General features: G+C 45.8%; 1 protein-coding gene across 5 annotated transcripts in view; it reads left to right on the top strand.

Moving 5' to 3' along the window:
- The window catches only part of LOC122565061 (F-BAR domain only protein 2-like), a 63,536-nt gene that overhangs the window by 26,351 nt on the left and 20,843 nt on the right, over positions 1–16,342 (top strand). For 4 of the 5 annotated variants that reach the window (XM_087975890.1, XM_087975891.1, XM_087975889.1 and 1 more), the window contains exons 4-18: positions 400–541; positions 788–940; positions 1,484–1,588; positions 3,131–3,229; positions 4,527–4,623; positions 4,786–4,830; positions 5,429–5,501; positions 6,950–6,974; positions 8,549–8,608; positions 9,879–10,055; positions 10,668–10,692; positions 11,507–11,569; positions 12,186–12,231; positions 12,936–13,024; positions 14,224–14,616. In XM_087975890.1, the coding sequence (XP_087832016.1) occupies positions 400–541; positions 788–940; positions 1,484–1,588; positions 3,131–3,229; positions 4,527–4,623; positions 4,786–4,830; positions 5,429–5,501; positions 6,950–6,974; positions 8,549–8,608; positions 9,879–10,055; positions 10,668–10,692; positions 11,507–11,569; positions 12,186–12,231; positions 12,936–13,024; positions 14,224–14,616 (1,592 nt within the window). The remainder of the gene's footprint in view (positions 1–399; positions 542–787; positions 941–1,483; positions 1,589–3,130; positions 3,230–4,526; positions 4,624–4,785; positions 4,831–5,428; positions 5,502–6,949; positions 6,975–8,548; positions 8,609–9,878; positions 10,056–10,667; positions 10,693–11,506; positions 11,570–12,185; positions 12,232–12,935; positions 13,025–14,223; positions 14,617–16,342) is intronic. The other variant, XM_087975892.1, reaches the window with a different exon arrangement.

Genomic DNA, 16,342 nt, shown 5'->3' with positions numbered 1-16,342 from the left:
ACATCCACCCTCTGGTCTAACTTGAAGAGTCTTTTTGAGTAAATAATAGGATGTTTATTGCACTTTTGTAATGATTTACAGGTTACACAAATATGGCCCACATTATTACAGAGACTCTTAGCTCAGGTCTGTCCTTTCTGACAGGGTACCCACATCATCATCACAGTGGGTGGTGCTTATTGGGTTCAATCAAGTATTAACCCTTTCAGACCCATACACATCAAGGGTCAGGGTCAGGATTCGCTGTGCTCTGAGAGCTGGAGTGAATGTGCCCTGAATCTTTGTTGGGGGGGGGTCATGGAGAGACAAATGCAGGATCTGCTTCCCAACTAATTGCATTTGGTTTATAACTGCAGCCAGTGAGATGCTCCACAGAGTGTAATACAGTGAATTTTTCAGGACTTTCGCTCCAATGTGGGATGTGTTCCGGACCTCAGCTGATAAATTGGCACTTTGTCATTTCGAGTTAGTGCGGAAACTCAACGACTTGATCAAAGAAATGAATCGGTTCAACGAGGAGCAGGTCAAAATGCACAGGAAGGTAATGAGGCACTGATCACCATCTCCCTGTCAGCGATTGTCAGGGTCACATCCAAACAGTCCAGGGGTCGGGACAGGAGCAGGGGTTGGGTGGTTTATAATCTCTCTCAGACTCCATGCTCTGGCTGGATGGGATACACTGCATTTGCTGCCTCAACGGAATTTTGTACAAATCTGAAATGTGACCCATCAAATTCATTTCCCCTTGTGTGTGTGTGTCTCTCTCTCTCTCTCCCACTACCTGCAGACAAAGGAAGAGGTGTCAGGTACACTGGAAGCTGTGCAGAATGTCCAATCCAGTGGCCAGCTCCTGCAGAAATATAAAGACAATTATCAAAGCAAATGGCTGGAGTGGGACAGACTGAAAAAGGATGGGGCTTCTCAGAAAGAGATTGATAAGGTACCAGTCTTTCAGGGCTCAATGTGTCTGGGTTTCTTGGGAACTGACTCCCACTTCAATATGGCTGACTCTCACTGACACACCCCACACAGACACAACGACCCAAGCCCACAACTCTTTATACACACACACACAGATTCTCACTGGGGTACGGGCTCCCCCACACACACACGGACTCTCACTGGGGTACAGACAAACACACCCCACACAGACACAACCACCCATGCCCACAACTCTTTATATACCTACACACACACACACACACACAGACTCTCACTGGGGTAAGGGCTCCCACACGCACACAGACTCTCACTGGGGTATGGCCTCCCACACACACACTGACTCTCACTGGGGTACGGGCTCACATACACACACACACACACACACACACACACTGACTCTCACTGGGGTCTGTTTTGAAGTGGGATGCGGTTTGTTGGTGAGCTGTCTTGCTCCAGTGAAGGTTCTGAGCCTCCTGCCTCGGCTGGGACAGTGTGTGCGTTTTTTTTTGCTTCAATCACTAGCCCTGGCTTTTCCTCACAGGCTGAAGCCAAATCAAAGAAAGCTGCAGAATCTTACAAGGCAAGCATCAAGAAATATCGTACTGCCCGCTCTGACTACCAGCTGAAGATGGCAGATGCTGCCCAGGTTTGAGCTGATAACACCAAATTGGGGGATGGGTGGATAGCCAATACTGAGGTGAACTGTAACCCATTACAGGAATACATACATGAACTCCAGAATTGGTATGGATTAGGTAAATGAAGTTCAAAAATGTTAGTTAAGAGGGAGATTCTTTATTACTTTGAAGTTGTGCATCTGGGTGTGGAGAAGAAATTGAGTGTCTTAAAGTACGGACACATTAATTGCTGCAAGATGCACTGGGGATTTCCAGGATTATTTTACAAAGAATCATCTCTAGGCTTTATTTCTACAGATGTCAAATTGAAAGATTCAGCATAACTGCTTTACTGATGTCGAACTTGGTTAGATCACATTCGACAATGTGTGCAGTTCTAATCTGTATTGTAAAAGATTTTGAGGCATTGGCGACAGGACAGAATAGATTTACAAGGATAAAAAAAAACAGAAATGTGAAGGTTTAACATCAAGAAGTGATAAACAGGCTGGTTTGCTGTTTTGTGTTCTCAAAGGGGCAATCTAATCAAGATCCTTAAAATGGGGAAGGGTTGTGTTTGAATGGTATCAAAGAGAATGTTTTCTCATGTGGTGGGAGGGCAAGACTAGAATGAGAGGTCATCAAAAGAAGACCATCCCCAAGAAAGTCAAGAAGGTATTTGGGAGAATTTCTTCACCTGGAGTGTGTTGGGAATGTGAAACACATTCCCACTGGGAGAGACTAACATCAATGTGTTTATAAGGAATTTAGTGAAAGCCATGATGGAGAAAGGAATAGAGGATTGTGAGGAGGAAAGATGGGTGGGAGGCTCGAATGTCACTTAAACACCAGCATGGATCAGTGGGGCCGAATGGTATGTATATCCAGTGTAATGTCATGGAGTTTGCTTGTGTTGGAGACTGAAAGTAACTGTAATGGGAGGTGTGTGCGTCTGGGTCTGTGTCTGTGCGTCTGTGTCTGTGCGTGTGTGTGTGTAAACTCCTCCTGTCTTTCAGGAATTTGCAGAAACAGGCCATGTCCCTCAACCTCATTCAAATGATCAAGTGAGGAGGGAGAACTCAAATACTTTACTTGCATTTGAGAAATAGTTCAGGGATAGACATTCCTTCCGAAGGAGGTATTAGACTGAGAGCATGGATCTGTGTCACAGCGGTCATTAGGACGTCCACAATAGGAACATTGTTGTCAAAGGTTCTGTCACAGTGGGATTGCACTCTGTGACCAGACAGACAGTGGGAATCTATCTCCACACTAAAAATAAACAGAAAGGAAATATAATTTTAGTGTGGGGTGGGGTGAATTTAGAAATCCCAGAAACTGCCCGAGGTCTACAGGACAATGCAAAGTTTGAAAAGTACATGAGAAAATAAAAATCATTCGATGATGTGGGCCAGGGGGATTCTGAGGCTGGGGAGGTGATACTGAGCTTCAGCTTTTGAACTGGCTTTGAAAGAGTTACTGCGGTTTCAGATTCTATCCAGGATCCTGCAAGATCTCTTCTTGGTTTTTGTCATTCTGAGATCCCAATCCTCTGATTTCTGACTCTGTAGAAATTCCAGCAAGTTGAAGAGATTCACCTGAGACACATGAAGGGATTAATCAAGTCATACTCGCACTCCATTGAAGATACTCACGTTCAGGTGGGCCAGGTGAGTCTCAGAGCTGCAGCTCACTCTCTGACTGAGCTACAGTTTGGAAATGTTCTTTCCACGTGCAAATGAGAATTAATTAAATGACAAGAAGTGGTTGCTTAGACTGGGCTTATGTTCCTGAGACTGTAGATATTTTTCAATCAGTCTATTCGGAGATGTCATTATACATCTCTGGAGTATATGGGATTCCTCATTAGAAGATTTAAGGGGCGATCAAACTGAGGTGGTTTATGATTAAAGGAGTTATTGAAGTCAATTTGAAGAAATTATTCCTTCTTTATGTGGAAGTCCAGAGCAAGAGAGAGAAGTTGAGAATCTGAAACAGGCTTTTCAGATGATGTCAGAAAGCACTTCCTTCTAACACCCCCACCCCTGACACTGACAGATTCTTGTTGGGTACAGGGTTTTATAGTATACACTGGAAGTTGTAACTGTTTATGAACTGAGTTCAAGTCCACAATTTTAGTGTGAGCTTTATTTCAGTTAATTATACTCCATAAAATAAACTCCCCATGATTGCTGGCTTCTGATATTTATTCAATCAATTATTACTCAATTAACTCAATTAATAAATCCAGCGCCAATTTCCTTGTACCATTAGGATTCAAGTATCACTCCAGATACATTTAGATGGTAATAGTTGGGATTACACGGCAGAGACCAATAGAAAGAGATATTTTATAGAACAGCCATGATCGAACTGAATGATGGAATAGGTTTGCTGGACTCAATGACCTACTCCTGATTGTAACCATTTTAATTGCATTGTCACTGTCTGGTGCTCCCAGTATTGTTTGACACTTGATTTTCTTTTATTTTTAGATACTCGAGAGAAAAATAGTAAATAAATGAAGGCGAGTTCTTTGTACAGATGGTCAGATGCTATAGAGACTGTTGGGGGATAGAGTGAAATGGACTCAAATGCTGGAGAAACCATGAAGTGCAGTGATAGCAAAAATATGAGGGGCCTTCACACCAATTTGATGTTAAAAATGGAAAGTTAGGGTATTTGACGGGAAAATTGGGATACTGTTTGTGGGGGGGCTGACTTCTGAACCAGTGCAGTCACACCCACAATGCCGTTAGAGAGGGAGTTCCAGGATTTTGACCCAGCGACACTGAATGAACAGTGATATATTTCTAAGTTAGGATGGTGGGTGGCTTGGAGGGGAAGTGGTGTTCCGATGTATCTGCTGTCCTTCTTGATTAGGGAGAGCGGACATTCCAAACCAGCTATCAGAGGAACCCAGTTGAGTCTCCCGCAAGTCCCAATATGTTTTTTTTCCTTCTCCAGGTTCATGAAGAGTTCAAACAGAATGTGGAGAATATTCGGGTACAGGACCTGATCCAGAAGTATGCCCTGACCAAAGGGACCGGCAAAGAGAAGCCAGGTAACGTGGGTGTGTTCCCCCAACTGCCCACTCTGGGGAGATGGGTTGTGTTGACCCTGCCCTGTGGGTGGGTAATGTGAGTGACATGAGAAGTATGATATTGGTTTTGGAGTGTTGTTGGGAGACTCAGTCTGACTCCTGCCTCTGTCCTCCTGTTTCCAGGGCCAATTGAGTTTGAGGAATGTAACCCAGAGGTTCTGCTGGAAGGTGAGCTGCTTCTCATTGGTGTTGCTGTTCCCTACGATATTGACTGTCAACATAGACACAGATCTGCTGTCTTCCTGTCAGGGACTGAGCTACACAGAGAGACTCTGTGTTACAGCTCCCTGTCATCAACACTTGGAGTGGAATAATACCTTTTATCTTCCAAGCTTTCTCTGTGCCCCACTGCGGCTCTGTAAAGAGATCCATAGGATCTCCAGTAGATTGAGAACTTTCTTCTCTCCTGCCCTGACTCCTGTTTGCTCTGCGGTCCCAGAGCCACATTCCAGCAGCTACTGCTGGGCTGGAGTTCTCTGTGGAGATTTATAGGGTTTTAAAGCTCATTCTCCCTGGCACAGAGAATGGGGATTGTTTGAACAACCTTGGCACCTTGCTCAAGTTGACAGCACATGCCAGAGGGCAGCGCCATCCTGTGTGCTGGTTTGAGTCAGCACCACATGGCACACAATCACTCAGGGAGGCTCGAGGGTCAGGGGAACTGATTAGCCAACACAAAGGTTGTGCCTCTATCGATCAGGACTCCAGGCTGTGGAAAGTAAAGGGCTTTAATGGGAATTGTGACTTGTTATCTCTTGTGAAACAGCTCCAAAGAAAAGCAAGAGGAAATCATTTGTGATCCCAGGACTTGGCAAGAGAGAGAAGGACACCGATTCCACGTGAGTTTCCCGTTGTTCCAACTCCAACTCCAAGAGAATTAATGACAAATAGCAGCGTAAAATAGGCCACTCGGTCCATTTCCCTCATTCCATTTGGAGACTAACCCATTTCATTATATTTAGGAAATTCCTAATAATCCTGTAATGTTTGATTAAAAATCTATCAAAATGCTAATACCTCTCATATTTCTCCACCTGCACTCCCATTCTCGAAGGAATTTGCCATCTATCTTCCCCATCTAGTTAATCTCCTGCCACCTCTGTTAGCCTGTACCTCTGGTCCATTTACCCATGTTTGCTCCATATCCCCAGATAGCTATTAGTCGATGTAACCAATAAATCAGCTTTGGTGCAAAATCAGGAGGGTGAACAAAAGGTGATGATAAAACAAAGAGGGATGTAGACAGGTGATGTGAGCACACAAACAACCTGGCTGATGGAATGTGATGTGAGGATATAAAGGGTGATGCACCTGGGTACGAAGAGTAGAGAAGCTGAATGTTATTTAAATGGAGGAAGACTGCAGAAAGTGACAGGACAGAGGGTTTCAAGAGTCCTTGCGTATGAATCACAAAAAGCTCGCATCCAAGTTCAATGGATAATGGGGAAGGCAACTGAGCTGGGAATGGGGTATAAACATAGAGAGGGCCTTGAAGTAAGTATGCCAGGGATCACAGCTGGAATACTATGAAGAGCTTTGGAAAGATGTATTGGTATTGGAGGCAGTCCAGAGAATGCTCCCAAGTATAGAGGGACTGTCTTATGAGGTGAGGTTGGGTGGATTGGGCAAAACAAAACTCAGAGAATTGCAGGTACTGAAAATCTGAAACAGAAACAGAAATTACTGAAGAAACTCAGCAGATCTGGTGGCATTTGTGCAGAGAAAACAGTTAAAATTTTGGGTCCAGTAACCCTTCAGAATGGTTCTGAAATGTTAACTCTCTGCTTTCTCTCCACTAATGCTATCAGATCTGCTGAGTTTCTCCAGAAATTTCTAGTTTTGGGTCTGAACTCACTGAAGTTCAGAAAAATGTGCGGGGGCCTCACTGAGATGTACAGGATTTATAGGGAGACTTGACAGGGGAGATGTAGAGAGATTGTTCCCCCTTGTGAGAGAGTCAAGGACCAGAGGACACCATCTCAGAATATGGGGTCACAGGTTTTAAGACAAAGAGGATCAGGAGTTTTGTCTTGGAATAGTAAATCTGGGAGTTCTTTACCTCGCACACAGCTGACAAACTGTGATCTCGGAATAGGGGTGTCAGAGCCTGGAGGAGTGGGGTAGAGATCATGGAGTGGGGGGGGAGGTGAGAGCCTGGGGGAATGGATGGGAATATGGGGTGTAATTCACAGAGTTGGAGAGGCTGTCAGAGGAGCACGTGTGATGCTGTCTGTTGTTCTGAGACTATTTGCATTGCTTGTAACAATTGCCCTTTCTCCTGTTGCAGGGGCTCTCCGGATGCTGACTCCATTGTGAGTAAACCAACCATCATTAGCCCGACCCTTAGCTGGTGACTTTTCACAATTTGCTGCCACCTCTTTTACGAGGGGGGGGAGGGGGGAAGGTTGTAGTAAAATATTTTGCTCCTCATGAGTAATGATGTGTGTAAGCCATCACTAGACTGTGAGACCTATTGACCTGCTGTGGTCATTGAACGATTGGTTGGAATGTTCTGGATTACCTTATTCAAGTGGCCATCTTAATATTCGGGTAGTGAGGTTTGTGGGAAAGGCCAATATTGGGCCATCGTAGTAATTAAACAATGGTGAGCATCTTGGATTGTGTGAGTTGTCGCTGGAATTTCTTCCCCTGTCAAGATCCTTCATTGTCTGTGATCCCCAATTTAAACGTTTAACCTGCTTTAATTGCACAAGCTCAGTGCACACTGGGCAAATCCCCTGTTGCACGTTTCTGTATCTAGGCTTCAGTAACTTTAACATAATACTGGGACAACCTGTGCTTGGCCCTGGACAGACAGAATGGAAAACTGACATTCTAAAGCATTGGGAGTTAGAATATGGATTTGGATTAGGATCAGGCCATTCAGCCATCTGTGATATTTAATAAGATTATGGCCAAGCTCATTATTGTCTCAACTCCACATTACTGCCTGCATCACAGAACCCTGGGCTCTTGATCAAAAATCAGTTTAATTTAGTCTTTTTTTTTAATGACAGATCTTGGGAGATGGGCATCATTGGTTGGGTCTGTCTTTATTGCCTGTCCCTAGTTGCCCCTTGAGATGGTGGTGGTGCTTTGAACTGCTGCAGTCCATGTGCTGCAGGTTACCTACAATGCTCTTGGGAGGGAATTCCAGGATTTTGGGAAAGTGAGGATTGCTGGAGATTAGAGTCAAGATTAGAGTGGTGCTGGAAATGCATTCCTGATGAAGGGCTCCTGCCCAAAACGTCAATTTTCTTGCTCCTCAGATGCTGCCTGACCTGCATTTCCCGCACCACACTAATCTTAATTTCAGGATTTTGATCCAGCGACACTGAAGCAATATGTTTCTAAGACAGAACAGTGAATGGTTGAAGGTGGTGGTGTTCCCATGTATCTGCTGCTCTTGTCCTTCTAGATGGAAGTGTCAAGGATTTGGATGGTGCTGCCTAAGGAACTTTGGTGAATTTCTGCAGTGCATCTTTTAGATGCTGCTACTGAGTGTTGGTGGAGTGAGTGAATGTTTGTGGATATGGTGCCAATCAAGCAGGCTGCTTTGTCCTGGATAGGAGAAAGTGAGGACTGCAGATGCTAGAGATCAGAGCTGAAAATGTGTTGCTGGAAAAGCGCAGCAGGTCAGGCAGCATCCAAGGAGCAGGAGAATCGACGTTTCGGGCATGAGCCCTTCTTCGGGTCAAGCTTCTCATGTCGTTGGGGTTGCCCCCATTTAGGCAAGTGGGGAGTATTCCATCACACTCTGAACTCGTACTGACCCAGCCACCACTGCTGCCTGGGGAAGAGACATCAAAAAATCAATTGCCCTCAGAGAAAACATATTTTCTTCTCCTGTAGTTGCAGGTACATTTGCAAATGTATTGTCTTACAGAATTCTCCCGAGGTGGATGAAGAAGGTTACACCATCAGACCTGACATTGTCCGGAATGATATCCTTGCCTCTGTGTGCCTTTTTCCGGGTTAGCTGTTCCATTGCAACATAAAGTTCCATGGGAAAACTCTTCCAAAATCCACGCCCTAGCTCCTCGTGTTACTGATTTCCAGTCAATATCTGACAGGGGAAGAGAAAGGTGTACAGCTTGGTTTCTGGTTAAGGGTTGAAACTAGCACTTAGGGAGATTGGCCAATTTGCTTGGTGCTTGAAAGGAAGCAAGAGTGTCTTGAATTTATATAGCACCCTGCATAGTCTTGGGATATCCCAAAGTGTTTTTCCGCCAATGACATGTTTTTTAGTGGTATCAGTAAATGCTAAATTCTCCAAAGTCTGAGAGTGCCATAGGGCCATATTACAGAGAGATGACTGATATTGGTTCAACCTGAGGGTCACCATGCCTCAGGTGTGGGGAAAGGTTGAGAAAGGGAGTCTTTCATGGTAACCTTAGCTGGTGGGGAATTGAACTGTTGGTGTTACGCTGCATCACAAACTGGCCATCCAGCCACCATACTGACCGAGCCTGCATTCAGTATCTCGTATAGAGGAAGGCACCTCTGGTAGTGCAGCAGCACTCCCTCAGCCCCGCACCAGAGTGTCTGCCTAGAGTTTGTCCTTGTGTATCAAGTGGGGGCTTGAACCCTGAGCCTTCAGCCCTCACCACCAGGTTGCTGACAGAATCCGGGCTGAACTTGCCACAGGGCAATGTTGGCAAGATTGAAGAGATTATCTCGAGTGTACGGTAACCATGAGGTAATAAGGCAACATGGAGGCTGCGAGCCCATGATGGTCAGTCCAGAAATGGAAAAATGCAGTCACCGGTGCGGTGATACCTGGGCCCATGACCGGAAACCTTCACTGCCACCTCCCCCCAACCCACCCAACCCTACACTGTCAACTCCCACCAGCCCCCCAACCCTTCACTGCCAACTTCCCCACCCCACAAACAGACATGTCTTGCATCTTCAAATTGGATGGCAGCCAGAAAGTCCCCTAATTTTGAGGTTTTTAAGGAAAACATTGAAAGGTTGATTTCGAGAGTTAAAAAGTGGCCAATAGAGACTGAGTTTGACTTTAACAAGAGCTAATGTTCACTGCTGGGAGTGAGGCCAAGAAATGGGGACATGGGAAGAGAATAACAAAAGAAACAGTGAAAGAGGAGTGCGAAGGTGGCAGGGGGTTGGTGATGTTGGTGCACCCCCGTGTGTTTTAACTGACCCACTCTGGAGTTGCCCAGTTCTGGTGGGAATTCCTTGACTTTTCCGAACATGAGAGGGAGACCCAGCCCTGCTCCTCCAGCGACTCAGACTTCGATGATGATGAACCCCGAAAGTTCCACGTGGAGATCAAGCCGGTGACGGTGAGAGATTGGGCCCCTGACCCAGCCACATCGGTGGAGCAGCTGCGGGCTTCCGTCGGAAATATCGTCCTTTCTTCCAATCCAACTGTAAGCATCTGACCGTCGCTTTTTGGGCAAGAGAGGGCATGACAGCCAATCACGGGCAGTGGTAACTCAGGGAGGGGTCCGCCAAGGTTGGGGCAGAGGTTTTGAGGCTGTGAGGTGAGCTCAGTGAGGGCAGGGGGGATTAGTGGTACAAGTACCAAGTCCTGAAGCAAGCTGCAAATTTGTGTTAAACAAGTCAAGACTGAGCACAGTAAGTCGGTGATTCTATTTCTGGTAAGGTGATTGTTTCCGGGGTGGGACAGATTTTGGGCCCAACATCCAGGATCATAGCTTCATGACAAAGAGAGACAGGGACAGAGAAAGAGACAGGGACAGAGCGAGAGAGAGAGAGAGACAGAGAATTTTCAGAGTGGCCTACCAGGAGAGGGCCATTCCCAGGGTGACCCGCCAGAGAAGGCAGTGTCCATTGGGAAGTATGGGTTTCATACTTTGCTCCACTCACTCGCCGTCAGGAACTTTCCTCAACCAAACAGAGCAATCTTCACCAGGAATCCCTGAGAAGTTGGGGGAGGGAGAATTCCAAAATCTGGCATTTGCTCTAGGAGCATCCAAACTAATAAGTGCACTGACCATCTACTTCCCATTCTTTTACAGATTCCATCCAAAAGGAATTCCACACGTAAGTGTCTGTCAATCCATTTGTATGTCTATCACCATGATTGAATTGTCAGAGGAATGAGAATAATTAGAAAGTTCTTTGGAAGAGCTGGCATGGGCAAGGTGGGCCAAATGGCCTCCTATGTTGTACAGCTCTGTGTGGTTAGTGTGTGGTTAAGTCTGTGTCATGGGGAAAGGACAAAGTGAGGCCTGGATTTGGGGTGGCCAGCAGCCATGTGAGCTAAGGAATAGGATTGGGTTTGATTATGTCTGGGATGAGAAGGCAGAAAGAGGAGTTTGTTGTTGTATTAAACAGGAACCTACATTTAAAGGACTTAACCAGGTAAAGGTTAATAGTCTTTGTAGAACGATCATTCTCAGTGTCCCTTGCTATGTCTGATCTTAAAAGCTACAGTCCCTTTCATCAGGATGTGTCTTATTATGATTAGATTAGGTTCCATACAGTGTGGAAACAGGCCCTTCAGCCCAACAAGTCCACACCGACTCTCCGAAGAGCAACCCACCCAAACCCATTCCCTATATTCAACCCCTGACTAATGCACCTAACACTATGGGCAATTTAGCATGGCCACTTCACCTAACCTGCACATCTTTGGACTGTGGGTAGAAACCGGAGCACCCGGAGGAAACCCACGCAGACACTGGGAGAATGTGCAAACTCCACACAGGCAGTTGCCCGAGGCAGGAATTGAACCCGGGTCCCTGGTGCTGTGAGGCAGCAGTGCTAACCACTGTGCCACCGTGCCACCATGTTTTTATCTGGCACTGTCTTTGCTGTCTGTCCATTTTATCTTTGACTTATCTCTCTCCTGTAGGGCATTCAATCCAACTGGCTCCACTTGCAGTGGAAGGGAACTCCCAGGGTGCTCACATGAGAGGTAAGGTGAAGTTTTGGAGACTGTATCAGATGTGTGTTAACACAACCATCACAACAGGCAATTGTTGCCAACTTTCTAGCCTGTCTTACTGTAATGACCAATATTTCACAAAGTGCCTGTAACTGGAACGAGTTTCAAGGTCTCCATTTAGTTTTCTGGATCATTCAGTCTTTGGTTGGTAGCTACTGACCATGTGTGACCATGTTCCTTCCCAAACTCAACTCGATTTCTTATGAAACTGCACCAGTACATCTCTCATAATGAGGTGTTAGAGCAAATCTCTGTTCCTCATTTTTATCTACAGGCTCCTATTAACAGAGCTGTTGATGAAAAGTCCCCTCACCCAAAACATATAAATAAATGTATGGATTTTGCAGTGTTCAGTGGTGACCATGCACAACAGTTCCTACTTCAGTTCCTCCCTGCACACATCTGCTCTGCACATCAGCTTCAGATCTCCTAGATGTCTGCACAGGGTTGCCTCAGGAAACTTGGATTGGTGCGTGTTAGTGAGCCTAATGGAATATAATTCTGTTGCTTCCTGGTCTTGATCTTGACACTAAATTATTCTTTTTTCACATGACGACTCTGATTTCTGTGTTTGCTCCAAATACAGAGGCAACTATGTTCCAATGCAGCAGCCCAGGCTCCGAGGCCAGCAGGTATGTGGTCCGCCCTTCAGTGAGAGGATCCACCAGGGATTTTGGAATGTCTTGAAGTTTCATTCCTGCACTTTCATATTGGGAATTTGTTTTCAGGAGAGCAATTCATATCTGGCACTTGTCCTGGGATTCTTCTCCCTGGTTTGCTCTAGGCAATGTCCTGACAATTCCATCTTTTGTTCCCGGACCCTCCAGAACAATCCGACAGAGTTGGTAACCCAGCTTCCCATTGTAGAAGAGTCTAGGGCCAAGGATGTCATCTCAGAATAAGGGGTTGGCATTTTGAAGGACAGGGATGAGGAGGAACTCCTTGTAAGGGTAGTGAATGTATGGAATTCCTTATCGTAGGGGGCTGATAAGGCTGGATTGTTAGGTATATTCAAGGCTGAGGTAGACAGATTTGTAACCAGCAAGGGAATCAGGGGTATGGAGAAAAGGCAGGAAAGTGGAGTTGAGGATGATTAGATCAGCCATGATCTCATCGAAGGGCAGAGCAGAGTTGATGGGCTGAATGGCCTACTTCAGGTCTGCTGTCTAATGGTTTGTGGTCTCAGGGATTCTCTGCCTTACATGGCTCTCTACCAACTGTAACCCCTGATGTTTCAGGCTGTCGTTTTTGTGTCTGGATTCACAAATGACCTGATCCTATTAACTGTGATATTTATTGCTGTGTTATCTCCCCTTTCCCCATTCTCTTCCGGCAGGACAACTGCCTCACAGAATGGTGACAGCTTTCTGGATCCACTATTTGGGCCTCCGTTGGACGCCATGTTTGAGAAACAAGAACTTGGAGGTAATGGGATTGGCTTATTCTGTGTCACTCACTCACTCACTGCCTCATGTTTACTTTGACATTGAGATGTTTCTGTTTGTGGGTGAGACCAGAACGATTGGCCGTCTATGTAAGAGAATCATTAATAAATCCAAGAGAAATAAATTCAAGAGAAACTTTATTTCTACATTCACGCAACTGTTAAGGTACTGCCTACCACAGGAAGGAATAGTATTGAATATATTTCAGCAGAAGCTGGAGAGGACTTGGAGGAGAAAGGGATCGAAGGATATGATGATCGGAAGAGATGAAGAAGGGGTGGAAGCATGGAAGAACATAAATGACAGCAGCAGTAGGCATTCGGCCCCTCAAGCCAGCCTCGCCCCTTCTATAAGATCTTGGCTAATCTGCCCAAAAAGTCAATTTTCCTGTTCCTCGGATGCTACCTGACCTGCTGTGCATTTCCCGCACCACTCTAACCTTGGCTCTTTTATGGCAGCTTCTCATCGCCCTCAAATTCTAAAATTGATTTCTTGTTTAAACACTGTGTGTGATCTTGCCTTCATATCTGCCTGGGACTGTGGGGAGAATTCTGACCTTCACTATCCTCTGGGAGAAGAAAAATCGGTTTGAAACTAGTGTCCCCTTATTCTGTGTCTCTGCCCAACCTAGAGACAATCTCTTCCCTATGCCTACCCCAGGAGAAAGTGAGGACTGCAGATGCTGGAGATCAGAGTCAAAAAGTGTGGTGCTGGAAAAGCACAGCAGGTCAGGCAGCATCTGAGGAGCATGAGAGTGGATGTTTCAGGCATAAGCCCTTCCCATGTTTACCCTGTCCAGAATCTTGTATGAAATACTGAAAGACAGCGGGTGCATCCTGTTTCTGTGATTATGACATAGCTGTACATCTATGGGACTGTGAAAAATTGGGGGTTCTAAGATCATCTTCTGCACCACTTTCATGTTTATCAGATTATATTTCACCCAAACATGAATAACATCCTTTCTGCATGAAGTTGATCTTTATCCTGCCAAATTATTACAAATTAATTGTGAAAGTAAAGTTGCTACAGATTTACCAGACCATGAGGTTGCTCTGTGAGTGAGAGAGACAGTTTAACCTGAGGGCAGCTACTCCTCAGGCAAGGGGAGAGGTTGAGAATGAGATTCCATTTTGTGATGCCAATGATCTCGCTGAAAGTCTTTCCTCCTCTCCCCAGCTCAGTGCCACCAGGTCGATGGGAATCCTCTGCCGTTGAGTGCTCCGACCAGCTCCAGTGCACTAGAAACTGTGGAAGACTCTGGACTCGATTCACCTTCTCTCCCGACTACTGACACCTCCTCACCATCTCCTGAATCTAGACCTTGGACCCCCCAGCCCGTCACCCCTCCAGCCTCACTACCACTTAACAGCTGCTTCTCCCCAACCTGCAACGAAGCTTCCTCTCGCCCTGTTCCTGTTTGTAACCTCCTATCGAATGAGGGGCCCTCAAGTATGGATCTTCACTGTGGCGCAGACAGAGAGCTGTCTCCTGTGGATACCTGCTCAAACACTGAGCCTTCAGTTCAAACTCCCCAGGGACTGGCCACTAACACCATCGCTTCAGCTACAGGTTCTGTTTCTAGTTTGCTTCTCATTTTGTTTGCTTTGGGGAAAAAAATCTGTATTGTCCCTTTATTGACCAGAGTGTTGGACAGTTACAGGCTTGGTCACCTCCAGTGTCCAGATGAGCACACAATGACGATCAGGAGTTTATCTGGAAGGCAGTGGCCATTTTAAAGCTCCCACAGCCTCCCAGATACCCTCTGCCCAGCTAGTCTGCTTAGCACGGTGCCTGGATGGAGTTTGGGGACAGAAAGGGCAAGGAAGCATTTCCATTCCTCTGCCAGTCTCTTGTATGAGATTCCGGGCTGTATTTGATCCAGTTCAAATTTAACCTGAGCTGTTGGCGAATGCCTTATTCTCAGGCTGAGGGCATCACCATCAAGACTAGCGTTTATTGCCTACTCCTCCCTATCAAGGAGAGGTCATGGTGAGTTGCTTTCTTGACAGAGACAATGGCCCAAACCCCTTTCCATTCATTCTCACTGTGTAGTAACACAATGAGCTAAGTTTGATTGTGAGGACCTTGATGGGCCACTGGAGGGCAGTGATGAGGAACTGGATCCCTCCTGATATTGGATGTCAGTGTACATCGAAAGGGACTTAAGAATTTTTTTTAGATGATTAGATTCCCTACAGTGTGGAAACAGGCCCTTCGGCCCACAAGTCCACACTGACCCTCTGAAGAGCAATCCACCCAGACCCATTCCCCTACATTTTACCCCTGCACCTAACACAACAGGCAATTTAGCATGGCCAATTCACCTAAACTGCACGTCTTTGGACTGTGGGAGGAAACCGGAGCACCCGGAGAAAACCCACGCAGACACAGGGAGAATGTGCAAACTCCACACAGACAGTTGCCCAAGGTGGGAATTGAATCCAGGTCCCTGGAGCTATGAGGCAGCAGTACTAACCACTGAGCCAGCATGCCACCCTTTTGTAACACATGTCCAGTATCACTGTGCAATTGTAGTATTTGCTACACGATTAGCTTAAGAATCATATCTGAGGGATATGGGTGTAAAGTTCAGGTTCCTTCTGGCAATCTTGGAATTGTGGACTTGGTTTGAGTTAGCACAGGTTGGCATTTCACGAGTTCATTGACAACCTCCAACAAATATGTAAATAGTTCAGATTGTGAACTAACTTCTCAAGCTATTTTAGTGAATTATGTGGAGATCATATTATGGCACTGTCGTTCAGTGTGCATTACTGGTTCTCTTGTTGCAGATGAGCATTTCCTCAAGGAAGGGTGGCTATTTTAAATGGAAGATGCTTTCTGCGACCTACTAGCTGGTGTGACTTGTGACCTTTCAAGAGCCTAGGAGAATCTGCTCTGAATTAGCAGGTTTCGAGTGATAACTCTTCCAGTAAAGAAGCAGTAATGGCTACATGACTGTGAATCTTAGTTGATTTCCCATTGCTCCTCCAAAGCCTCTTCCCTGATTCCTTATTATCCACCTCTTCAGATGTTATAGGCCTGGCTCCTGGCCTCTCTGCTTGTCAGTTTTCCAACTGCACTCTTGTGTAGCATGTAGCACACAATGACTATTTTGGCTACCCTCGCAGTGGAACTCAGTAGATCTCCTCCGGAATGGTCAAAATACATAAAGTATACCTTCAAGATGCCAGTAGCTTGCTCCACACCAGTGAATAAGTGGCTGTGTTAGGAGGGCCTTTTGAGTTCCTTTAGTGGCTAAACAAAGGGTATCATCAATCATCACTTAAACAGC

The sequence above is a fragment of the Chiloscyllium plagiosum genome, unplaced genomic scaffold (genome assembly GCF_037043375.1).
Source record: "Chiloscyllium plagiosum isolate Xiang-an unplaced genomic scaffold, Cpla_swu_hap1 HiC_scaffold_28, whole genome shotgun sequence".
Lineage (NCBI taxonomy): Eukaryota > Metazoa > Chordata > Chondrichthyes > Orectolobiformes > Hemiscylliidae > Chiloscyllium > Chiloscyllium plagiosum.
This window is presented reverse-complemented; position numbering and strand designations above follow the sequence as displayed.